Source organism: Nansenia antarctica (genome assembly GCF_963989245.1).
Source record: "Nansenia antarctica genome assembly, chromosome: 1".
Taxonomy (NCBI): domain Eukaryota; kingdom Metazoa; phylum Chordata; class Actinopteri; order Argentiniformes; family Microstomatidae; genus Nansenia; species Nansenia antarctica.
In genome coordinates, this window is record NC_137674.1 from 70,902,099 (window position 1) to 70,928,495 (window position 26,397).

At 46.7% G+C, this 26,397-nt stretch overlaps 2 protein-coding genes across 3 annotated transcripts in view; both read left to right on the plus strand.

Moving 5' to 3' along the window:
- Window positions 1-704: 704 nt before the first annotated feature.
- LOC308152684 (stereocilin) lies at window positions 705-16,823 on the plus strand (the record flags this gene model as incomplete). Its single annotated transcript, XM_080525727.1, has 25 exons — window positions 705-1,722; window positions 2,229-2,253; window positions 2,464-3,052; window positions 3,528-4,439; window positions 4,918-4,980; window positions 5,427-5,552; window positions 5,699-5,865; window positions 6,074-6,260; window positions 6,416-6,531; window positions 6,670-6,802; window positions 7,023-7,205; window positions 7,475-7,651; window positions 7,997-8,145; window positions 8,798-8,921; window positions 9,059-9,141; window positions 9,373-9,508; window positions 10,961-11,169; window positions 11,319-11,409; window positions 14,337-14,508; window positions 14,635-14,960; window positions 15,244-15,386; window positions 15,522-15,670; window positions 15,789-15,886; window positions 16,361-16,508; window positions 16,810-16,823. The coding sequence occupies exons 1-25, from the start codon at window positions 711-713 to the stop codon at window positions 16,821-16,823; spliced, it is 5,532 nt and encodes a 1,843-aa protein (XP_080381853.1). The 5' UTR covers window positions 705-710.
- A 5,624-nt stretch (window positions 16,824-22,447) lies between these two features.
- furina (furin (paired basic amino acid cleaving enzyme) a) overlaps window positions 22,448-26,397 on the plus strand; it is a 118,027-nt gene continuing 114,077 nt past the window's right edge. Inside the window, exon 1 of one of the 2 annotated variants that reach the window (XM_080541339.1) lies at window positions 22,448-22,508. The gene's annotated coding sequence lies outside the window, so the exon portion shown is untranslated. Of the gene's footprint in view, window positions 22,509-23,802; window positions 23,870-26,397 lie in introns of those variants that run through there. The other variant, XM_080541338.1, reaches the window with a different exon arrangement.

Sequence of the window (26,397 nt, forward strand, 5' to 3'; positions counted from 1 at the left end):
CTACCTCTCCAAAGTGGCTATAAGTAGCTGCTCCAAGTTGAAATTGAAATGATCAATGATATATGGTTCAGCATACCGATTCATAATGATTCAGACCCATGGTAATGTGTCTCGATGCGTGGTCAGATGACAGTGGCCAGTCATTAAGGTTTAATGTCCTCTCTGCAGTGAGACACCCTACCCTGTGTCTACCCTGCCTCTGGGGCTGTACCAAGGGCTGCCGTCCAAATGGAGGGATGTGACATGACATCACTCACACAGACAGAGATGGGGCAGATGTGACATCACAGTGACACTGTTCACACTGGTGTGGAGGTGGTAGAGAAAGAGCTTAGAATGGCTGTGTTTGGAGTCATGCATGTCATGCTGTTGGCTATCCTTCTGGGCCAAACATCCAGCGCGAGCACAGGTGAGCCCATAACATACTGCATACATTTTTTGTTATAACTGTTTAATTACAACATTGTATTAGTGTATTCCTTAGAAAGTAGTTATGTAACAACATGTTAATACAACGTTATTCATACAGTAATTACTAGATCTGAAGATAACGTTTTTCCATAGGAAGTAAGAAAGAAGACCAGAGAGAGGCCATTTTCAAGGAGCTGGTTTCAATATGGCGCAAGGGAGGGAGTTGGTATCCTCAAAAAGAGCCTGCCTCTCTGGAGAGAACCCAGGAACCCCAGGTCCACACTGTGGTGAGGAGCATTATGGGAGGCCTAAAGACCCTTGGCCTGTTGCGGAGCAACAGCATGGGCCTGCCCTCCCTCAACAAGGCTGCCGACCGGCACCGTCTGTCGGGCTTCCTCTACAACATCTCCCTCTACCTGCAGGAGATGGGCGGCGAGCTGGAGGAGCGACCGCCTGCCTCTGACGAGGAGCAGCTGTGGGAGAAGGTGCTGCAGTCCTTCATCCAGTCAGAGGGGGGCGCGGCGCTCAACCAGTGGGACGGCAGGGTGCCCCCCAGGCCCAGCGTCAGGCTCCAAGACTGGTTCCTGTCCTTGAGAGGCAGCCCGCACCTGGACATGCTGCTGGGGCTGCTGCAGAGCCTGCTGGCCCTGTCCGAACGGCAGCCCCAATGGCCCCTCCTGGCCTTCCTCTCGCAGAACTGGAGGACAGTGAGCGCCCTGCTGGACACGGCCCTGCAGGCACTTGTCAGCGGGACCTATGGCCAGGCCAGCGCGGGGCTGCAAGGGTTCATCTGTGCCCTGAGGGGCCGCAGCGACTGTGCCTTCAGCGTCAGTTGGCTTCAGCAGCTCCTGCGCTTCATGGAGACGCGCAACTGGAAGCCCGTGGTCGACCTGCACCCCGCGGGGGTGGGGGAGGGGGACCCCAATAGGGGCTCTGCCTTGTTTGGTCGCCTGAAACCCTTCAGCCTGCCACCTGAGGCCCAAACGGAGGAGGGGGTGTTTGGGAACGCCACTCTAGGTGGCACAAGGGACACAGGGGACATAGGGGATGATGTGAGCTCTGTGCAGACTTTGCTACTGCAGGCGTTATCTCGCTCTGGAGGGGGAGAGAGGGCGGGGCAGCTAGCAGAGAGAAACCCCGCTCTGCTGCAGGGTCTGGACGGCCTTAGGAGAGGGCTCCTGCACAGGGTAGGCAGCTCAGTCTACGGCAACTTGAGGAGGAAGGTGTCACGAGTCACCATGGCACTCCTTGATGATGTCAGCGGCCTGGTGGATGTGCCGCAGCCTAACCCCCAGGGGAGATGTTCAGTCGGTGAGTCCGATTTGTCACTTCAGGGGATATAGTGACGTTAGATTTATTAACTATCAGATTTAATCAGATTCATTTCGCTACAAAGCTCTGAGCGTAATACAACAAACACACCAGAGACAGTTCCTACATATTGATCAAAATCCCTTTAATGTAATTGTACTTGATATACAATTTATATTTTTCAAGTTGCTTTTACTCATCTGCATTAGTAACCTACATTGAAAGACACAAATGCTTGTTGCCAACTGGCACTGCTTTAAAATCCTGATGTCATATGAGTTATTGAGAGGACTGGTACCCTGAGTCCCTTGGCCAGGTTCATCTCTTTACCTCTCAATGAAGCTGGTAACAGTACCTCCAGGCTATTGTGAGCTCAGCTATGCTGTTACATCCAGCTCAATTATATGTTGCGAGGGCCTCTGCTGGCTTTTTCCACTATTCATTCTTCACTCTCTTTTAACCGCCTGAGATTTTCCATTAATATTCCCTTTTATCTCTTTTCAAAGGCGACCTGAGGCAGCTAATCTTATGGTAGGTGGTTTTGTGAAACAAAACTCATAAGATAAAGTATAGAGGGCTGAACTCTTGTACCAATATGGAATATCCTTCACAGTTGTATTGCATTATACAGTAACTTTTTCACAGTTTTCAATATAGAGAATGATGTTAGTAAAGAACACATGTCTGTTTGTAGCACCATATCCCCACCGTTGTCTTCTTGCCTTGGTGTGTGTGCTGTAGGGGGATCAGACATAATGTGACATGGAACACAGAGGCTCTGGGCTTCAGCTCCCACGGCCCACCCAGCACCCCTCAATTCCTATCCTGCCCCCCCACGGAGGGTGAGAAAAGGGACCGTAGACCACCACGACCCCGCTCACCCCGTAGACCAGCCCCGTCACCCCGCATGGTCCACAAACAGAAGCGGCCACCTCCTCCTCCTCCCCCTGCCCTACGCCGCTCTCGGCTCATCCAACCCCAGTCGAGGGGAGGCGAAGGGGGCCACGGCCCCCAGAGAGAGATGGGGTACTTCGCCTCGGCAGAGATCCTGGAGGCGGCGTGTAACGCCACCATCCCAGGCCTCACGGGGGTGTCCAACTTCACCGTGTTCCTCTACTGTAACCTCTTCGACGGGGACGACGGGTCTGTGGACCCGGAGCTTGGCGAGGTGGGACCGAACCTCCACGCCACGTGTTCTGACGCCGCCTGGTACCTGTCTGCAGCCGAGGAGGACTTCCTCTGGGTCCACATCTGCAGTGAGTTCTTCGCCCACGAATTCAACAACACCGTGTGTGCCAACTCCTCCTTCTGGCTGCAGAGAGCCCATCAGGTGAGACACGAGAACAAGACCACACACGTGTGCGTGAGTCAACATGCTTGTCATGCATTACGTTTCTTTTAGTCTCAGGACCTGGTCTAATCTTGTACTGTTTCTCCCGTGTCATATTAAACCATTTTTTAAATAATAATAATTATTCTAGCACGACGGCTGACAATGGCACCTGACAATGGCACCTGCAACTGAATCTACAAAGACTGATGGTCTTGATGATTCACTTACTTAGTCAAATGTATCTGTTGTAAGTTGCTTTGGAATAAGGCGTCTTATCTTGGTTCACAAGAACCTTATCTTGGTTCAGTTGATGATATACTATGATATACTATGAGATGATATACTATGATATACTATGAGTTGACATAAAGTCCATGAAAGTAGTAGTTTCATTCTGTAGGTGCTATGTCTCTCTCTACATTCCTCACGTCCATTTATCTACCCCACACAACGTGACTCTGGTTGTTTGTAGGCTGCGTTGATGAAGGACTACCATTACTTAAACCAGTCCAGCATCGACGACCTGTGTGTGCAGCTGTCGGGGGAGGCCGTGGAGGTCGGAGGGAACCTGGGGCCTGACGAGGGCTGCCTGGCCCAGCTGGGCACCAAGTCACTCAGTGCCCAGGACTTCCGCCGCTGCTTCCTCCCCAACAACTCTGCTCTCATCTCGGCTCTGTGTGGCCAAGAGTCCGCAGAGTCTCCCGAGTCCCCTCCCTCCCTTCCGGAGGGTAGCTGGGCTGCGGAATACTGCTCCAGAGTCCACAACTCCTCCCACTCCGACCTCACGGAGGACAGCTGTGACTATAGGAAGTGGCCCCTGCTCCGTTTCACCAACTCCACCCTCCTGGAGCGGTGCGGGCACGCGGAGGGGCTAAGAGAGTACATCTGCCATAACGCCTCTCTCTACCGCTGGCTGCTCTACGTCCGGCCCCAGCTGTCTGACCTCTGCATCGAGCCGGACGTAGAACAGGAGGAGGAGGGGAAGTGTTTCCTCCAGCGGTTCTTCGACATGCTCCCGGCGCCGTACGACTTTGACACGTCGCAGCTGTGCGTGAACCCAGCGCCCCTGCTGACGGAGGCTCTGCGTCGGCTGAACGAGTGCGAGGTGGAGGGCGGCGAGCGCGGGGGCTGGGTGGGGGCGGTGGGCTACATCCTGAGGCTGCTGGACTTTATGGTGGGGCTCTCTGCCGGGCTGGAGGAGGGGGAGGGGGAGGTGAGGCAGGGGTTGGGCCAGGCCATCCTCCTCTCCAGCCTGCTGGACAACGCCTCATTCTGGGCCACGCTGCGGCCCGATGCCCCCCTGAGCATGCTGCACACCGTGGGGGTGTTTCTGCGGCAGGAGCAGAACGCAGCCCTCAAGGAGGACCTGCTCAGCTGCTTCAGTGTAAGACTCACACACACGTATGTTGGTGGTGGTGAAAGCGGGAACAAGTCGGCAACCAATCAAAATGTCTTTTATTCTGAAAAATGTCAATACGTTTTTGAAAATCAATGGCACACTTGTTAGTCAAGGCAAAACATTGCACTGCAATGGATTCTGTGAGTAATCCCCACTACTCTACATTAACTAGGTAGGAGTGGGGAGTACTCACCGAATCCATTGCATTGCAATATTTTGCGTTGAGTGTGTCATTGATTTTCAACAATGTTGACATTTATTTACATTTTTCTGAATAAAAGTCTGAACGGTCGGTTGCGAACTTGTTCCTGCTTTCACCAGCTGGTGTCACATATACTACACACGCACAGGCACACATACACACGCACAGACACACACACACACACACACACACACACACACACACACACAAATATACACCACAGACACACAGTTTTAACAAGTGTCTCCTCTGTCACGCCAGCCTGTTCTGTGGGATCTCATTCAAAGAGAAGGCAACTCCTCTGCCCTCAGAGTCCTGATGCAGGTGCTGTATAGCTATAACCCCAATCAATAACATTAAAGTTTGCCATCATTATATGTGACACGTTCTAATGCTTTGGTCCTCATATCAGGATCTGATGTAATGATCAGACTTTTCTTTAAAAAAATGTGAATACATTTCCGCATTGTTGAAAATCAATGACACATCGCTAGTCAACTGACACAGCTTGTTTTGTGAGCCTTCTAACAATGTAAAGTAGTGTTCTAGTTAACTAGAGTAGGTAGCAGTGGGGATTACTCACCCAAACCATTTTTTTGGCTTGACTAGCGAGTTTGTGTTGTGATTCTCAACAACTTGAAACGTAGTTCCGTGTTTCAAAAGAAAAGTCGGAACATTTCGATTGGTTGCCGTCATGAGGACCAAAAGACTAGAACGTGTCACATATTACAGAAGACTTACAGATAAGACACATGTTATCGTCTGTCCAGGAGTATCTCCAAATGCCCAAAGAGAGTATCCGGACTCTGGTGATGTCAGCAGAGAAAGACGCAGTGAAGAGGTTTCTGTCCCACATGCACCAGAGCTGGGACCAACTGCAGGTGGAGACCACCCAGGTTAGCTCTGTCATCAATGACAACCACATACACTCTCAGTTTAATGCCGACCGGGAAATGGTGACGTATGACTCAACGGTGTATGTACTAGATTACTCCGTTTTTTTACGCATCGTCTTGTGTAAAGCATCTGTCCTCTTCTCAAGGCCTCTCAGAGAGAGTTACAGGCCATGGAGACGATGACCTCGGCCTTCATTCACAAGTTCCCGCGTGTGACCCCTGACCTCTTCGTCGACCTGTCGCAGTTCATCCCCTTCATGTCGGTCTCTGACATCATGAGCTTCCCCGCCTCTCTCATGGTCAACGACAGTGTGTGAGTGGACGGTCCAAAACGGTCTACGCTAGCACCTGTGTAGCCACGCAGAAAATACTTTCGTTAACACTTATGAATATGTTAATTAATTAAACATAATTATTCGGTAATTACAGAGTTACTGCACATGTATGGAGGCAACTTAATGTAATGTGTGACCAAACAAAGTTCATACATCACCATGGTCACACATGGTGTTGTGTTGCAGGTTAATGGCCATTCGAGATCACAGCTCTGAGATGAAGTCGCCGCAGAAACAGGCGTTTGTGAAGAGACTCCTGCAGTCCAGTGTGGTGGGAGATGTCCCCAACTGGCCACCGTACTTCCTCAGCTCCATCCTCCCACTGCTCCCGCACCTACCAGTCAGCCATTTTCAGCAGCTGACATCACAGCAGGTCAGTGTGTATTGCCTCCTGAGCGTTTCAATGAATTGCCCTGCATTGCTTTCACATTCGCCTATGAGGACAGGCTGCCATTCTATCATTTTGAAGTGAAGTGTGACATAACTGTATTCCTGGCTCTGACCTGTCCTGTCACATCTGTCCCTTAGCTTAGTCCCCTAGTAGAGTTGCTGGCAAACAGCAGCCTGGATAGCACACGGGGACACCATGTTCTCCGGTCCCTGTTCGGCAAAAGAATAAACCTCACCCGTGATAACATCCTGAGGTAAGGGCATTGACCACCTCACGTCCTCACGGTCCTTCAGGCAACTGATATCTGTAGCATGAGCCATGAGACTGTTGCTCTGCACAGTCCCGAGACACCACAGCAGATCAGAGGCCTCAGGATCGTCTTTCTCCACAGGATGGGAGTCCTCGCGTGTTACCTGAACCCAGAGGAGTTGCGCCCGTTCCTCCAGGCTTCAGCCCTGTCCGCTGCTCTGCGGCAGCAGCTTGCTCGGTGTGTTTCCGAGGGACTCATCAGCGCTACAGGCAGGGTGAGAGAGAGAGAGAGAGCACAATGTCCCGTACCTAACTGAACTCAAAGAAACACGCAAAAGAAAATGCTGCGACGATGTCATCTTCAAGAAGACAATCCATTCATCAAGTTGTTATTCTGTTGTCTGTATAACCAACCTTCTTCTGACATTCAAAGCATGATCAGCCAGCCCATGTCACAGCTCTAACCCTATTCCATCCTGTCCATCCTGTGCCCAGCTTTCCCACTGGCTGGTCCAGGCGGTGCGACCCCTGAACGCCAGCACCCTGCCTCCTCCAGCCCTGGCCGCCCTCAGAGGGCTGCTGCCCCAGCTAGGAGCCTCCTTCCTGCAGTCACTCCCCTCACCACAGCTCCTGGATCTGCTCACACACCCAGACCTGCCCAGCTTCTCCCCAGCCCAGGTCAGGAGGCTACTAAATCAATATAATCCTCCAACCCACTGATTAGTAGAATCATCAACCTTTTTTGTTTTCTCTCCATTATTATGTGAAAACATCTAACATGTTGTTTCCTTCTCTTAGGCTTTTCAAATACTGTCAACACTTTTCAAAGATGTGAATGTAAGCATTAGCATTAGCATTAGCATTAGCTCAACCACCTCATCCGTGGTGTGTTTTTTTGTCCACATGGTTTGATTGTGTATTCTTACTGAAATCCCTGTCATTGCCAGCTCACCATGGAAACACTGTGCAGGCTGAAGCCACTACTACCAGGCCTCTCTCCCGCTGTGCTGAGAGACCTGCACTGGTCTGAGAACAGTGGAACAACTGACTGTCAGTGCTGGAGTGCCCTGCTCGCTGACCTGAGGCCTGCCCAGAGAGCCATGCTCCACAACACATTGTGGGAGGTATGGTGCTCTCCTTTCTCTTTCGGGAGATCACTTTCTTTTCTCTGCAGCCAAGCCCGTTCTTTATTCATCATTAGCGATGACCCCACATCTCTCACATGTCCTCGCTACAACACTCTGAATAGATATAGACAAAGATAGACAAAGGTTGCTAAAGGGCAGGGTTTTATAGTAATTGATACCAGAATACGCGTCGACAAACATATTACGGTGTTGATCATCGCCTGCCCTACAAGCCTAAAAACGGAGTCTTACGTCAGCGAAACTACCCATGTTATTTAAATGTATTATAGGGCGTTAGTTAGATCAGTAAAGCTGTTCCTACATTCTGCTGTTTACTGACAGGTTCTAGGGGGCAGTTTGAAGAACATCACTCTGCAGCTCCGATGTCTCCTGCCCGTCATCCTGCCCGTCATCCCTCTGAAGGAGTTAATAGGCAGCCTGGACGGAGAGACCCTCCTGAAGGACATCAGCCTGTACAGAGACCTGCCATGGTCCCCTCAACAGGTGCCTAGCCTCACTGTGACTGCAGACACCAGACAATGTGGCCTCAGGGCTGATTCTGTAGGAGGAAAGACAAGCTGCCAAAAGGGGCCTGGGTTCCCATTTATCTGCAAATCATTGGGTATGCCTCAGATGAGCCATTCAGGATATGAATACTCCATACGCGTCAACTGCCATCAAGCAAATTGGTTTGGATGTAGTACAATAGTCTGCTGGGGTAATATAAATTAGTAATGTCTACCTTAAAGGGATTTTGTCACAGCCAAGGGTGTATTAGATTGCTTTCACCACCTGCTAACCCCCCCCTCCCACACCCACACCCACACCCACACACACACACACACACACACACACACACACACACACACACACACACACACACACACACACACACACACACATATACACAAACACTCTCTATCTCTCCCTATAGGCTCAGCTACTGTTCAAGAAGATCCACCGATTTGAAAATGTTACTAGAGAAACTGTGGAGTAAGTAAATTGTTATCACGTTCCAATTCAACAATGTGTAATTTCCTGCTCATTGTGTATTCTGCAGTGTTGCCTCCTTCCATGGCACCACAAATGCAATGCAATCATCCAGGCACAACGTGTTAATCTAAACAACTATTTGGTCTTTAGGGACTTGGGCCGTATTGCTGGTGGAATGAGTTGTGATTGGCTAAAGTTTTGGACCAACGAGACAGACGTGTTTGAGTTGCTTCAGTTTGTCAGTGAATTGCCTGGAGGGGTGAGACCAGCACTGGTGAGGAACTGTAGAATTAAATTCTCCATCAAATTGCAATGTAAAAAAAAAAAGCAATTAATAGTTTGAATGAAACATTTCCTAGTGCATACCAGCCTATTCAGTTGCTGTTGTCTAAATGACTGTTCTGCTACCAGAGGAAATGCATTGTAGAGGAGCTGCAGAAAGTACCAGAGACAGATCTGAGCAGTCTGGACCCTGGGTTTGCTGCAGGATTACCGTAAGATTATACTGTAGCAATTCTGACAGTAATTGAGAAAGAAAACCGAAATATACAATCAATGCACGTAAAAACTGTTTGCGGGTGGGGTACCACATTGAAAACTATTGCTAGACAAGTATAATATGTACATATAGTGGAGCATTGCTCTAAAGTGTGAAAGATATGATTTAATTAATGTCATTCTCTCTGTGTATCCATACACCAATAAACTATACATCTCTATCCCAGGGTGAAGATGGTGGAAAGTCTCTCTAACACCTCACTCACAACCATCCTGGTTCACATTCAGCAGCACTTTGTGGATTTCCTCATACTTCCTCGACATAAGCAGATGGCTTTAGCAGAGAAGGCCATCACTGTGCTGGTAATAATCAGTTTCATACAATGCTGTTCAAAGATTCACCATATGTATATGCAGTGCTGCTTCAAAGTATGTGAACCCCTTGTGCAATTATAGATGTAATTTTTGTTTTTACCATGAAATATTTATTTAATCAGAACCAGTCTTTTTTAGCTGACATAACAGGTTTATATTTATCAATAATAGTAAAACTAAATTATAAAGAAATGAGTGCAAGTGCAAAAAATAAGTGAACCGCTTCAGTCAATAGCTTGTGGCACCTCCATTAGCATTAGCATAATTTGGAGTAAACGTCTCGTATAGCCACTAATCAGTCTCTGACATCTGTTTTGAGATATGTTTGCCTCCTCCTTACAGAAGTGAGCCAAAGTGAGTGAGGTTTGAGGCGTGTCTGGCATGAACTGCCTGCTTCAGGTCCTGCCAAAGCATCTCAATTGGATTTAGGTCAGAATTTGACTTGGCCAATCCAAAACACAAATCTTCTTTATCCTGAGCCATTCTTTGGTAGATTTGTTTGAATGCTTTGGGTCGTTGTCTTGTTGAAAGACCAATTTTCAGCCCCAATTTTCAGTCTTTAGCTCCTTGACTGATGGCTTGAAGTTCTGTTCAAAAATCTCCTGGTATACCTAAAGATTCATGGATCCCTTAATGATGTAGAGTCAGCCAGGTCCAGAGGAGGAAAAGCAGCCCCAGATCATGACATTCCCACCACTATGCTTGACTGTTGGGATATAGTTCTTTTGATGGTAGACAGTTGGATTTTCAACAAACATAGTGGATTTGATTGTGACCAAAAATGTACATTTTGGACTCATCTGTCCAGAGAATGGACTTCCAGAAACCTTCCGGCATGTCCAGATGGTCTCCGGCAAAGTTAAGAAGGACAGTTTATTTTTTCTTCCTAGCAACCCTCCCACGAATGCCATTTTAATTCAGTGTTCTTCTTATTGTTGAAGCATGCACAGTTACCTGCTGAGATGCAGCAGGGTGACCACTTCTAGGCAGAGTTGCTGTCATGTTAAATGCTCTCCATTTTGTAAATGATTTACCTCACAGTGGACTAATGGAGTTCAAATCTTATATAGCCTTCAGCAGACTGATGTGCTCTCACTAACCTCTTCCTGATGTCCTCTGAGATCTCTTTTCCTCTCGGTATGGTGTGTTTTGCATTCACCTGTATGGATAACACAAAACTGACCAGGTTTCTTCTCTATTCCCACCTGATCTCTTTCCTAAAGATCTGTCCTTCAGCTGGTTCATTTGGTACCGAATTATTTACCCTCCTGATTCTACTTACCGGTACCTACTTGATTTAACCACGGCAACTTGGGGTTAATTTATTTTTGCACCTGCACTAATTCACATACTTTCAACCAGCACTGTACGTATAATACAATAGTAAGTCAGGCTGCTGTTGAGTCTATAGTATTATTACACTGTTCTGTTTCCATACAGGGCACCTCCCAGGACCTGGCTGAGGGGGAGCTGGGGGGGGTGTCTGTGGACCACCTGGGGCCGCTGTTGCCCTTCCTGGACAGAGACACCCTGAGGTTGGTCAACAGAAGGGCCCTGGGCCTGAGGCTGGATGAGCTGAAAGGTTACTGTTTGCCCCAGGATGCCCTGAGGGACATCGCTGCCCTGCTTACTGAGAGAGACCTGCTGGGGTGAGACGACAGGGTTGGTCTGTTATGAGACTGTAGAGCGGAGGGTCTCGGTTAGTGAATGCTAACTTTGTGCGTCTGTGTTTGTCATCCGTGTGACTGTAAAAGCTAATGGTGTCATTCATGTTGAGATGTGTGTCTCTTTACCACAGGGATCCGTCCGTGTGGACAGTTGGTGATGTGGAGCATTTAGGCCGGCTGGTGTTCACTCTCTCCCTAAAGCAGATCAATGCCATCCCACTGGTGAGGGCTGAACGCGTTGGTCTCAACAGCATTTGCCTTTATAATGACACCTACTGAGTTTTGCTTATATTATGCTTAATTCCAGTGCAGCCTTACACAGGGTTCCTACACCTTCTGAAACATCAAATTCAAGGACCTTTCAAAGACTTTCAAGAATTAAATTCCCTCAAATTCAAGGGCCCAACACGGCATAGTTTGAGACAGATCTAGATGACACTTTATATCATAGGAACTGTCCGCTCACAGACAACAATTAAAATATTAAGACCTGTCACTCTTCTTTCCTTATTTTTAAGTTAATCTATTTAATCTATAAGGTATTTTTCTTTTGCTCATCCTTTATTCTCTGTCTCTGTTCTTCTAGATGTGTCACATATCTCTGCCTTGCAGATGCGACTGACATCCGCAGGGGTCTGTCAATACTCACATTATGTATGCCACCCACAGCTCTTATATGGTCAACTATACATCGCTGTGCTATGTATATGAATCATCCTTTAAGTTATCCACTTCAAACTGTCGATTGATAAGAGAATCCATGCTCTACTGAGGCTTGCCTGTGTGACAGTAAGAGGAGTTGGTGGCAAAAACTCTTCTGAGCTCTTTAAAAGCGACGTTGTCATTTGACATACTCATGTAAAAATGTCTCCACAGCATTGTGCCTGCCATTTCTCTTGGATCTAAGAAAGACAGATGTGAGACCAATGAGTACTTCAAGGGAAATTTCACTTGAAGTTTGTATCGCCATAGCTATAATAATAATAATAATAATAATAATAATAATAATAATAACTTTTATTTTTATAGCACTTTTCCTGCAAACGTTGCAGCTCAAAGTGCTATACACAGGTTCACACCAGTCAACATGGCTGCGAATCTGATAAGGCTGCATGCCTTTGACAGCCACTACTGATGTATTTTTAATGATGTATGTAAAGCACTTTGAATTGCTCCTGTTGTATGAAATGGGCTGTACAAATAAACTTGCCTTACCACTAGCGGCCAAGCAAAAACTGTCATATCAGGAGGTTGGAAGCTTTTGATCACGTTGAGCTGTCGATTTTTTTTTTTACTAAAAACTTAACTGTAATAAAACCAGACAACATATGGTAACAACAATGTAACTTAATTTGTAGGTCAAGCTGTACTTGAAATAATTCCGGTTTTCAAATCTAACAGCGTTATGTCGGTTTAAAACGGGATTGCTAATTATAAAATAAAAATTGAGAGAGAGAGGGGAATTCAAGCACTTTCAATGACCCATGTACATTTTCAAAAACTTTTAAGACCTTGATTTTCTTTTTCTCAAATTCACAAACATTCAAGGATTTCAAGGACCTGTGGGAACCCTGAGACCAGTAGAGTACAGACCAGTAGAGTGTAGACCAGTACGACCAGTAGAGTACAGACCAGTACAGACCAGTAGAGTACAGACCAGTAGAGTACAGACCAGTAGAGTACAGAGCAGTAGAGTACAGACCAGTACAGTCCAGTAGAGTACAGACCAGTACAGACCAGTACAGACCAGTAGAGTACAGAGCAGTACAGACCAGTACAGACCAGTACAGAGCAGTACAGACCAGTACAGACCAGTACAGACCAGTAGAGTACAGACCAGTACAGACCAGTACAGACCAGTAGAGTACAGACCAGTACAGACCAGTAGAGTACAGACCAGTAGAGTACAGACCAGTAGAGTACAGACCAGTAGAGTACAGACCAGTAGAGTACAGACCAGTACAGACCAGTAGAGTACAGACCAGTAGAGTACAGACCAGTAGAATATATACCAGTACAGACCAGTAGAGTACAGACCAGGAGAGTACAGGCCAGTAGAATATATACCAGTACAGACCAGTAGAGTACAGACCAGTAGAGTACAGGCCAGTAGAATATATACCAGTACAGACCAGTAGAGTACAGACCAGTACAGACCAGTAGAGTACTTGAGCTGGCCGTTATCGGGCTGGCCCAAATTCGTCTGTGCTGATCTCTCTCAAGCAGAACAATTTATCAAAATGAGTTTTGTGACACTCAATGGCAAATTATTTTTCTCAGAACAAGAACAAGAACACTAAGAACAATTAATTTCTTAGTTGAAATAGGGTGATATTCTGGGCCAGATCAGACTAGTCATGATATGACTTGATCTGGCTACTATCAGGATTCGTCCACGCTCCTCCCTTTAATCTCTTTCAAGTTGAAGAAATTCGATTTGAATTTATCAAAATGAGTTTCGTATACACATTTTCACAGCTTGTAAATCAGCGCCAATTATGTTTCCGATGTTACACAATAAGTGCCGGTTATTAGGCGTGTAGCCTAATGCAGTAACACATTTGGGAATAGCATTTTGAGTGAAGTCTGTTATGCAGCATAATTGAATACAGACACTTGGCCTTGCTCAATATGGAAACCATATGAGTTGTGTAACTAAAGTATATAGCTAGTCTCATTTGTAACCAAATAATTTGGCTGTGAAAATATTTTGTCAAACGAATTTGGGAATAATATTTTGAGAAATCAATGCAAATTGGTGAAATGTGTGTTTCAAGTAAAGCCGTCATATCAATACAGAGTTAGTACGATAGTAGCCGATTGGCGGCCCAAATAATTTTTCTCTTTGGTTACAGAAGGTGATCGCCCCAACAGGGAAACCATCCCTGTGCACCAAAGGCAAAGGCATAAAACAGAGACAGACAGAGTTTTCTAATGAAACGTTTATGAATAAATGTCTTGCTTCATTCACAAGCTTCTCCATCACTCTCCTTTTATGAGGGGGCGCTACATCATTTGTGTTTGCTGTACACCTGTTTATATATGGTACGGTATGTGTGTATTTGAATCAGCATGTATCAAGTCTCTGTGTGTGTGTGTGTGTGTGTGTGTGTGTGTGTGTGTGTTTGTTCTGACGTACTGTATATTAGGTTGTGTTGAGTTCAGACACAGTGGAGCAGGTTCTGGCGGGTCAGAAGTTCTGGGAGGACAGTGACGTGGGCCGGGTCTGTGTGTCCCAGTGTGTGGACCAGGAGGGCCAGAGAGACAGGACTGACAGATTCATCCGGGGGATTGCCAGAGCTCGGAGCAGGAGGAGAAAAAGTTGACTTCATAATCATTTCCACACAAAACAATCACAGAAAATACATAGAACTAGGTGTCGGTTCAGTGAAATTTCCTAAAGGTGTATTGTAGCTCTAAACATGTTGTCCCATGTTCTCTGTTCAGTTCCAGTCCCAGACTGTGCTGACATCAGAGGGACGTTCCCTGCGGCATGGACAGCCCTTCAGCTGAGCCGGATGGCGGGGGAGGAAGTGGTGCAGTGTGCGGAGTTCCTAGGTCAGGACGCTTCTCTGAGCCCTGAGCAGCGCCGAGCGCTGTGGGTCAAGCTCAGGCCGGCCTACGGTCCTGTGAGAGCCCTGAGGCTGGAGCAGGTGATGGGGCTGGGCTGTGTGGTCACAGAGCTGGGCGAGAGAGAGCTCCAGGACACCAACCTCACCGACCTGGGGCTCCTGGCTCACCTGGGAGCTCTGACAGACTGGAGCCCCCAAAAGGTGTCTAGATCAACCCCCCTTGTGCTCTTTGTAGACCTGTTCCCAGTTGTTCAAAACTTTTAATCTGGATCAGAATGATCCCGATTCTTTTTTGCTATCCGGAATCAGATCTGTCTGGCTGATTTTGAGTCGTATTGGGGGAAATCAGCCAGATAGATCTGATCCTGGATAGCAGAAAAGAATCAGGATCATTCTGATCCAGATGAAAAGTTGTGAACAACCAGGCCCTGAGGTGAGCATCCGTAGGTAAACACTGTGAGACGGTCCAACTCTGTTGTTTCAGATGAGAGCGGTGATTCTTGGCGTGACGCGCAGGCGTAGATTGAAGGCAGAGCAGCTGGGGGCCGTAGACCTAGCCTCTCTGGGACACCTCCTCTGTGGTCTCACCCCCTCAGAGATCAGCCGACTGGACCCCTTCAACCTGAGGTAGGTCACGTTCAAGAAATACAACCTTTATTTTCGACCAGAGGGATGGGCCTTAAGATAGAAATAAAGCTAGTAAATCTGGTTGTCTCTTCCACCAATGAGTCCCTCCTCCTCCTTCTGCTTTGTGATTGGCAGCATGGCTGCCCTGTTCCTGAGGGAGCTGGCTCTGCCGTGTTCAGACCAGCAGATGGAGGCTCTGACCGCTCGTCTCTCCAGTCCTCAGGCCTTCGGCCGTGTCAGTGCCTGGGGACCAGAGGTCTTCACTGAGATAGGCACACTGGCAGGTACAGCGCCATCCTCACCTGGGGGTTTGCTCCGGGGAGAGCTTCAAACTAAGAAACCGTTAGCTGTGCTTTCTCTATCTTGACCCTCTTCCTCTCTGTCCCTTTCTCTCTTGCCCAGCGGGACTGGAGGACATGGTTCTGTCTTCTCTGGTACAGGAGCAGATAGGGGGACTCACCCCAGAAGCGATCTCCCTGATCCCCCCAGCAAAGATGACTGTGAGTCTCAGTCTGTTTGATTCGAGACTGTTTTTACATTATGCGTGTATTTGGTGTGCACTGGAAGTGTGTTAATTGGGGGGGGCGGCTGTGGCTCAGGAGGTAGAGCCCGCATCTAATGATTTGCAAGCTCGGCGGTTCTGCGGTTCGATCCCCAGATGGCCACGTGTCGAGGTGTCCTCGGGCAAGGCACTGACAAGGCACTGACCCTCAAATTGCTCCCAATGAGCAGACATAGCTTGCCGCCATCGGTGTGTGAATGTGTGTGTGAACGGGTGAATGAGAGGCCATTGTAAAGCGCTTTGGACTAAGGTGCGATAAGTGGCAGTCCATTCATTCGATAATGGTCAGTCAGTGTGCATTGCAGTTAAGTGTGTCTATCAGAAATGTCTGAGTATGTTTTTGGTGTGTGTGTGTGTGTCTGTGTGTGTGTGTGTGTGTGTGTGTGTGTGTGTCCATCCGTCCGTCCGACAGGTGGTGTTCAGTGCGGTCCAGCTGTCGTGGCTGAGTGTGGAGCAGGCCTGGGCGGTCACACGGGACCAGTGGGCGGAGCTGGACAGTGGGCAGCAGCACGCCCTGGGCCTGGCGAGGTATGAAGGGGACGTCCTGCTGGAACACAGGGGTAAGGACTCCTGCGGAGATCACACAGTTTTGTCTACAGCTCATCGCTTTAGTGCGATATACAGGGCCCAGTTCACTTTAAATCCGGATCAGAATGATCGAGATTCTTTGTTTGCTATCCAGGATCAGATTGAGCTTTATGGGGGCGGCTGTGGCTCAGCTGTTAGAGCCGGCGTTTAACGATAGCGAGGTCGGCAGCTCGCAGCGGTTCAAATCCCTGGCTGGCCACGTGTCGAAGTGTCCTTGAGTTAAGGCACTAATTGTTCCAGGGTCACCTTCAATGGCTCTGACCCCTTGCCTAGATGCCCCTCTCTAGAGCATGAATACATTTCGTTGTGTAATGACAAAGCTTGAATACCTTTCCTACACGACTCAAAATCAGCCAGATAGATCTGATTCAGGATAGCAAAACAATCCTTTTGATCCAGATTAAAAGTTTTGAACAACTGGGCCCAGGAGGCCGACAGTATCAAGCAACAACATTGTATCCTATTCTGCTGTGAATATTGATTGGTTCTGGTACTGTGTGGTGTGTTGTGTGTCTCCTTCCACAGGGAGGAGTTTGTCCCCAGCAGCACAGACAGTGGACAGCTTCACTGTGTGCCTATTGTCTCTATGCTGTATGTTATGGCAACTACTATTGTAAAACACAGAGAAAATCATTTGTATTTATTTTGTCCCGTAACCCTTGTTATGAAATTGTAACATTTGTATTTGAAAAATAAACTTAACAATTTGAACTGTGTTCCGCTTGTGTCCTGGAATGAACCCTACGATGAACCTTTATGAACCTTTAACCTGCATATGAATCGGATGCGATCTGCATGTTTGAGACTGTTCTAAATGCTGTACGTACTTCACTCCTCTCTACACCACTAAGAAGTAGTTAACCTTTCTGTTGCTATGGTTACGAGGTCAGATGGGCACTCATTAAATTCTACTCAGGTATAAAAGTGCCTCAGGAAGTAGGCCAGCAGGATACAATTATAGGAGGAATACATAGAGTACCATCAAGCACAGGCTTCATTCTCTGGAAGAGCTAGAGTGCATAAGATTGCAGATCATGAACGCTTTATTGAGGTATTTTGTTCTTGAAGGTATGACATCATCAACAGTTGAGGCCTCTGCGAGACGACTCTCATTCTACTTGAACTGAGGGAGGGGTGCGGGGATTCAGATATCCTGACCTTTCTCTAGTCTCTTCTCACACTCGATGAGGTAGTTCACACCGTCGATCACATTCTGGACCAGCTGGACCTGTGTATGTGCAACACACATACCCACTCTCTAACACGGCTTATCACAGGTGATATACAGTATCTACTCTGTGTCATATATAGAACACCCTGTGGTGTAATGGAGGTCCATAGGAGTGCAGTGTCTTGTCTCGGACTTGCCCAGACGGTCAAAGTTCGAGATGTCGAAGGTGCTTCTGCTGCATCCACCCCTCCCGTACCTCGCACACACACACACGCACAGACACACACACAAACACGCAGACACCCACCCACACACACACACACACACACACACATACACACACACACACACACACACACACACACACGCGCACACAGACGCACACAGACACACACAAACACACCCACACGTACACAGACACACACACACACACACACACACACACACACACACCAAACACACACACACACACACACACACACACACACACAGATAAACAGAAAAACAAAACAAAAAGGGCCTTGGAGTCAGCAAACCTTTTTAGTGAAAGTAAAAAAATGGACAGCCCAAAAATAAAGAGTAATAACTCCACACGTTTGCTGTTCATGTGTCCTGGGGTAAGTGGTGGCCAGATTGGATAGAGACCGTGCCAAGGCGAGGCAGGCTGACATGGACTCCTGCCCTGAACCCAGTGTCCAGGTTAGAGGGGCAGGAGAGGACGTAGCCCAGCCTCTCGTTCCACATGAACTCCCAGCCTTTCTCCATGATCAGCCTCTCCACCTGAGGACAACAACATGGACTGGTACTTACTCCTTATTCCGAGGTGCTTCACAATGGCCTCTCATCCACCCGTTCACACACGCATTCACACACCAATGCCGGCAAGCTGCCAGGCAAGGCGGGACACTGCAGGACACTGCAGGACACTGCCCTTGGGGGTTCAGTGTCCCGCCCAAGGGCACCTCGACACGTGGCCAGCCGGGGATGAAACCGCTGAACCGCCGACCTTGTGATCATTAGACGCCGGCTCTACCGCCTGAGCCACAGCCGCCCCACAACAACCAGGGTCATAGCATAACAAGGCATGGACAGTTCACGTCATTGCAGTTAATACGGATGAGCAAAACTATCATAGTGTCTTCCCTTCACACATACTAATTGACACAGACAACGGTCCTGTAAGAAGACTAAACGTGGGTCTTCACCTCCTTCAACGGCCTCTCATCCCACTCACACACACATTCACACACCGATGGCAGCAAGCTACCATGCAAGGCACCGGCCCACTCATTGGGAGCAATTTGGAGTTCAGTGTCTTGCCCAAGGACACCTCGACACGTGGCCAGCAGGGATTCAAACCGCCATTAGCCGCTGGCTCTACCTCCTGAGCGTTTCTGTTTCTGTTGAGGGAAATTGCGTGCCCCTGATGGTCTGAGCCAAAGTCTCTTGGCTCGGTAATCTCCTCACATGGGTTCTCCTACCACAGCTACGCAGATGACACTCAACTCTTCCTGTCCTTCCCCCCCTCTGATCTACACATGGCAACCCGTGTCTCTGCATGTCTCGCTGCCATTTCAACATGGATGTCAGACCACCATCTCAAGCTCAATCTTAACAAGACTGAGCTCCTCTTCATCCCAGGGAAAGCCTGCCCTCTCCAAGACTCCTCCATCATAGTGGAGAACTCTACTGTAACCCCCTCCCTGACAGCCAAGAACCTTGGAGTGATCCTGGTAGGGCTGTCCCAAACGACTATTTTTCTAACGATTAATCTAGCGATTATTTTTCCGATTAGTCGATTAGTCTGGCGACTAATTTAACGATTAGTCTATCGATTTTTTTCTCTTCTGTTCGGTTAATGTATCACTTAATTTCCCCCAAAATAATGCCTGTATTGTCTCTCTCTGTTTAACAGTGTCTTTAAAGCACTCTGGGTAATAGCTGCTGCTCTTATAAAACAAAGCAGCGTGTAACATGCACATTACTCAGACGGCCGCCCCTTTAAATGATCAGCTGATGTATGGGGGCTGTCTGTGGGCCCGCAATTAAACACAGACACCTTTAATTCGGCGACCTGCTTCTACTACTACTACTACTACTACTACTACTACTACTACTACTACTACTACTACTACTACTACTACTACTACTACTACTACTACTACTACTACTACTACTACTACTACTACTACTACTACTACTACTACTACTACTACTACTACTACTACTACTACTACTACTACTACTACTACTACTACTACTACTACTACTACTACTACTACTACTACTACTACTACTACTACTACTACTACTACTACTACTACTACTACTACTACTACTACTACTACTACTACTACTACTACTACTACTACTACTACTACTACTACTACTACTACTACTACTACTACTACTACTACTACTACTACTACTACTACTACTACTACTACTACTACTACTACTACTACTACTACTACTACTACTACTACTACTACTACTACTACTACTACTACTACTACTACTACTACTACTACTGTAACTGCCTCTGTCAAACAGCCCCAGACACAGGGCAGACTCACTGCTATGTTTAGCCAACTTGAATGCCAACATGGCCATCAGGGTTTTTCCTGGCTCAAAATGAGGCGGAGGTGGTACCAGTGGTGTTTGACATCGGGGGGGACCCATGAAGCAGGGCTGTCTGGGGGTCCTTAAACATCAAACACTTAATTTCTTGCATTCTGGTGAATTGATATGCACCAATTTGTGCCCTTTCTGCATAAATTTATGGTGGAAATGTCATTATTTATGTAAAGGAAAACACAATATTCAGGCACCAGATGACCATTCAAAATATAATGTAATATAATGCAATATAAGGCTCAGGCATTCTGTACTTTCAAATATGTATTCTCCTACGTCGACGCGTCGTCCCAGCCCTAGATCCTGGACTACCGACTATCCTGTGCGGAGAACATTGCAGCAACGGCTCGCTCCTGCAGATTCTTCCTTTACAACATCAGAAGGATACGAGCATTCCTCACCAGAGAAGCAGCACAACTCTTGACCCAGGCACTGGTCATCTCCCGCCTTGATTACCGCAACGTACTCCTGGCTGGGCTCCCCGCCTCTGCCATCAGACCCCTGCAGCTCATCCAGAACACTGCTGCCCGTCTGGTGTTCAACCTCCCCAAATACTCTCATGTCACCACTCTTCTTCGCACCCTGCACTGGCTCCCGATAGCAGCTCACATCAGATTCAAGACCCTGGTGCTTGCATACCAGGCAGCTAAAGGGACAGCCCCTCCAACTCTGCTGGCCGACTGGCCCCACCACCTCTACACCTACATGGCAGTCGCACTGCCCGATCACGTCTCTTCACCACACTGGCTCCCCGCTGGTGGAATGAGCTTCCCACGGCTGTCAGAACTGCAGAGTCACTACCCATCTTCCGTCGTAGACTGAAGACCCATCTCTTCAGGTTACACCTTAACTGCTCCTCCTGAGACATCTACTGGCCCCCAGCCCTGCGTCTCCTGAAGACACCCGCTTTTCCCCTCTACTGTGTCCCCTAAAAACTTATATTGCCCCCCTTGTACTGTTTCTCTGTTTTTCCAGTGTCTATATATAAAATAAAATAAAATAAAATAAAAAGGGCTAGGTTTAGAAGAAGGTGATAGAAGAAGGTTTTTCCTTCTATCAATGGCCCCGGGCCTGAGCTGGATTACTCTTCCTGCTATGACTGGTGGAGTAAACAGAGCCGATGGGTCGTGATTTTCCGTCTTTAATCTTATGGAAGAAATAAAACACTTGAGTGAATGTGTTTACTTCTGCTTTACTTCTACAAAGACAATTGTCTTTGTAGAAGTACTTTGCCATACTTTGCCTTTAAGTCTGATATTGCGAATAATGATTTATATTGTATTGATACAATATAAATCATTATTCGCAATATCAGACTTAAAGGCACAGATCACGCCAGTAGATGGCGCTCTATGCTTTCGGTACAGCGAAGTAGGCGTGTCCAGATTCTGTCACTTTAACATGCCTTCCTTCGTCATGACGTATTTCCTGGGGGGCTGTGTGGACCCCTCAGTTGTTTTGAGAGGGGCACAATTATGTTTATTTATTTAATTCTACATTTTGTATAATTAACAATGCGTTATGGCCGTTGCAAGAGACTATCCGACTAATTCATCTATCGAGCAAGCCTGACGACGCAGGCAAACGAAGAATGTAAACGGAGACTGGTGAGCATACAGAATACACCCTTTAAAGCTATAGGAAAGTTTCCCCATATGTTGTGTTCTTGTCGGTGCTTGTGTGGAGTTGAGGTGATGTGCATTGGTTCCTGGAAGAAGTCCGAATACTTGTCCAGCTCCAGGGAAGAGTGTGTGTCGCCTGTCGCCGGTAGTTCAGCCTCTATCGATAGATAGCCCTACCGAGACAGGCTGTCAGTGTGTCCGCTTGGGGGGAATCGCCGACCAGCCTTACGTTGTTAGCTGAAACATGACGCCTTAGTTACAGAACCCAGTGTTTGTTGTTTGGTGGAGTGAGGTTGTTTGTGGAGTGAAATTCTATTACGATCAGCGACTCGGAAGATCCGAGGTATCGGGGAACGGGATTGGACACACCGGAGAGAGATTGGGTGAAAGAGCGCCTGTCCTCTGGACGGAGATACAGGAGTCAGACAGGAGGCTACGTTGGATCAGGTAGTCGGTGGTGATATCGCGGTACAGCGTTACTGAAATACCAGCAGGGAAATCATTCAGGAACGTCTCGAGTTCAAAGTCCATTTGCTCAACTGGTAAGTTATTATGATTGTAAAGTTATTATCGCTTTTTCAGCAGATATAACAATGTTTGGTTTATTTCTCACGTCTATGTATGTTTCATGTAACGGGATGGTAGCCTACTTCTTGGGTTAGTCAGTGCAACGTCGGCTAACTTTTTGTGTTTTCTTTTAACTGGACGTTGTGTTCCATAAACATCTGCCTATACATAATCGATTTCAAGTTTTCAAGTTAGAAATGGATTAATGATTCGACTGCTACAATGGAGTTCCAAGAGAAGCCTTATAAGTAGCCTGCGTGACAGATGTGGAAACATCTGCATGTTTTCTAAGCAGCCTTTTTTGACATTGGGTTTTGCTGGCACAACGAGAATATCTTGATTACAGAAGGTTTGAAAAGAATACAATGAGAGAGACAATAAAGACAATGGATTAAGACAGTTTTTTTGGATTTCTTAGATAACCCTTAGTCAGATGTTTGTGAAAAGTAGTAGGTCTCCTGTATGTTGCTGAGCTTTCACATTCAAGACAAAGTGATTATCACTTCAAAGATGTTTGACGCCTTGTGTCTCCCATTGAGAGGGGTGACTCCAGGTTAGTCACATTGGCTTTCACTGTGGTCCAATCTGCCTTCTTTAGGGGAAAACCCCCCAAATTGTAGCCTAAATGCAAATAACCATTATGTCCTAATGGAAGTTTGTTCTTGTTTGTGAGATATGTTATCCACTCCTTTGGCCATGTCTTCATACAGTAGTTAAAGAGACCTGGTTGCTCTGGCAGGTGAACAATGCAGAGACATTCGTACTTTGGCCACTGCAGCACAGTTCACCAATGATATCTTGGTAAAGGGCAAGTATAATTCCATCTACTAGGCTACAGTTTACACTTAGTGAAATGATCCTACTGGAGTCTAATATCTGGTTCCTAGTAAGTCTCTTGTGAATGTTATGCAAATGTCAGGCAGTGTTATGAAATGTATGATATCTTAGCTTATTATTGATTCATACCTTCTCCTCTCTGTGATCACTTAGGGCAGCCTGATATTGTAGTTTCTGCCAAACTTGTACGTATGGTACCATTTACTCACTCATAAGCATTGGCAGTAAGATGGCTGGCTTCCCACTCTCTTGTGAGCATTAAAATGGTTGAGCCTTTGTTATTCCATGGTGTATGGTTTTATACTGACTTTAAACGTCAGGCTGAGCGGTTGAGCGCCCAGATGAGGTCACAGGGGGCGGGGGTAAGTGGAGGCGTGCATGCCTGTGGACGTTAAAGGGAGGCTTTAGAAGGTGCACACCTCTGTCTGTGTGCTGCCTCTGCTTGAGTCCGGACTGCATCAGAATAATAACAACAATACCAACATTCAGGAGCTCGAAGGTGAGCTGAACTTATCCTCTGGCTTTTTCCTCACTTAAGAGGCATTCTTTTTTATGCATTCAGAGCAACCAGTGCCTGGTTATATTAAGGAATTGAATTAGCATTTCCTTAAAATGGGTTGTTTTCTGTTTGTAGCTTTTTAAACTGGAATATTTAGGTCTGTGCTCGAGCTTTCAAAACAAGTTGTTATGCCAAAAGGTGATGGTAATGTTGTTGATCACATGGTTTCACAGGTTATTAGCCAATGCTTAATCTGGACCTAATCTGGTCTTTAACATCACAAAAATTCCGTCATACATCTTCATGAGGGGCGAAGAATTCATGAGGGGCGAAGAAATGTCGGTGTTCCAAAGGTGAAGCAGCAGATTGTTTTCCGGTCTTACAGCAGAGCGCTGTACAGACTGTTTAACCTGACTAACTTGCTGCTCTGCTCTGGTAGTGCTGGCTTTAGTTGACAGAGCTCAAAGTCTCAGCTCTGGAACCCATCTCATAGTTGGAGTGTGGCAGCAGCCTCAACATTCTGCTGCCCTGCTGGGTTCCATATGCACTGTGGTTTTGGGCACAATGGGGCAGAATAATGTGAGAGCATGATTTAATGGCTTTCGTATGGTCGAAATGTTTCTCATTTCTGAGCTCAGTTTTTTTTTCTGTGCCAAAGGCAAAAGAACCTTTTCTGTGAAACGAATGATGTATCATGATTGTGGTGTAATAGGCATGTTACTTCCCTGTCCAGTATGTACTGTAGAGCTGGTTGGCTGTCATTCCTGGCATAATCCTGCAATTGTTACACACAGCATTATACTTCACATGAAAAATGGATGTTGTTATTGTGCTTCTCTCAGCTGTAGCCTAGTATGATGCCTGGTCATATGGTAGTTGTTAAGTTCTTATGTTCGTATTTTCATGCTTTTGCATCTGTTTGTAGTGCTGTAGTTGAACTTAAGCCTACAGTCAGCGATAGCCGAAATATACTTTACTTGGAAATTTGAAACACCCCCACAGCTCTTGAAATTGATCACATTGAAGTTGCATCACGCATGGCCAATACAACAAGCAGAACAAGACATGACACAAAGTGGAACTGTTTCCGAGCATGTTTTGTCTGGTAGGCCTACATTGGAATAGTAACTGTCTGGGGAAATGAAGATGAACTCTCTGACAATGAAACATGATTGTATTATACCACTCACTCACCCGTACTGGATTTATCAGACTCTAGCAGTGACATTTGTAATTCAATTCGGTTGTATTCAGTATTTTTTTCAGGCATGTGGATTGAGGACAGTCTTATTATGTTATTTGTGATTTTAAATGAAAGACTGAGTCATGACGATAGCGTGACTCATTTAGGGATTTTCTTCCTCACTCCCATAAAGTGTCTGAGATGTTCAAAGCCCTGTCGAAATCCTTCTGTTTTTGAGAATGAGTCAATCATGTCCAAGTATTTTGTGAGTAACTGCTTTTAACTTCAATAGTAAGTCAGCCATGCTACTTAGTAACTCAGCCTGCTATTTTAAGCTTTAATGGGTTGAATCCTCCAGGGTTTGCAACCTCACAGCTTCTTGTTTTGCATATTTCTCCCGGCCAGCTCAAATCCACTGCTTCTCTGTACATCGTTTCACTGTTGTATGCCTTTTCAGCAGTATTATTATTGTAATTCGAATTCATTGGCTTTCAATTGCCGAAAGTGCTTCAAAGGGGAAGAGCCGTGCTTGTTTTGAACATCTTCTGGCTTTCAAGTTTCCTGTGTGCAGCTGGAGCCTCAAGGGTCGCACACAGCCAGATCCTTATCTGTACCACAGGAGGTCTGCTGTGCTGTCTGCCTGAGACTGGCTGACTGCCGATGGCAAACTCTCCTCGTCAGAGGGAAGAGGACCACGGTTGGACTCTCAACATGGCTCATTGACATGTTTCCTTTCGAGTGAAACCTGATCTGGAAATAACAGGTTATGTTCTATTGATAATATCTGAGGTGGGTAGAGAACTGCCCGGGCCAGTGTGCTGGTGCTGTAGCTCTCAAAGCCTCATCCGCATTCTCTGATGTCAGTTGCGAATTCTCTGGTATTGCTTTGACTCATGACTTCCCACGTACTTGTGGCTTAAGGAGCTCTAGGCTTGGCCAATGGACTTATGATCCCTGTTCTTAATGCTCTTTACTTGGGAGTAGTTTGTCAGTGGTGGTTATGCCATGTTACCCCAGACGTCAAGACCTTATCGCCGCTGGTGAATATTCCCTTCAGCTTACTGAAGGAGAGGAGAGCGGACGCACTTTAGTGTAGCATACATAACCACTGTAGTGTATCATACATAACCACTGTAGTGTATCATACATAACCACTGTAGTAATGTAGCATGTAGCATACATAACTGTAATAATGTAGCATACATTACTAGCATACATAACCACTGTAGTAGTGTAGCATGTAGCATACATAACCACTGTAGTAGTGTAGCATACATAACCACTGTAGTAATGTAGTAATAGCATACATAACCACTGTAGTAATGTAGCATACATAACCACTGTA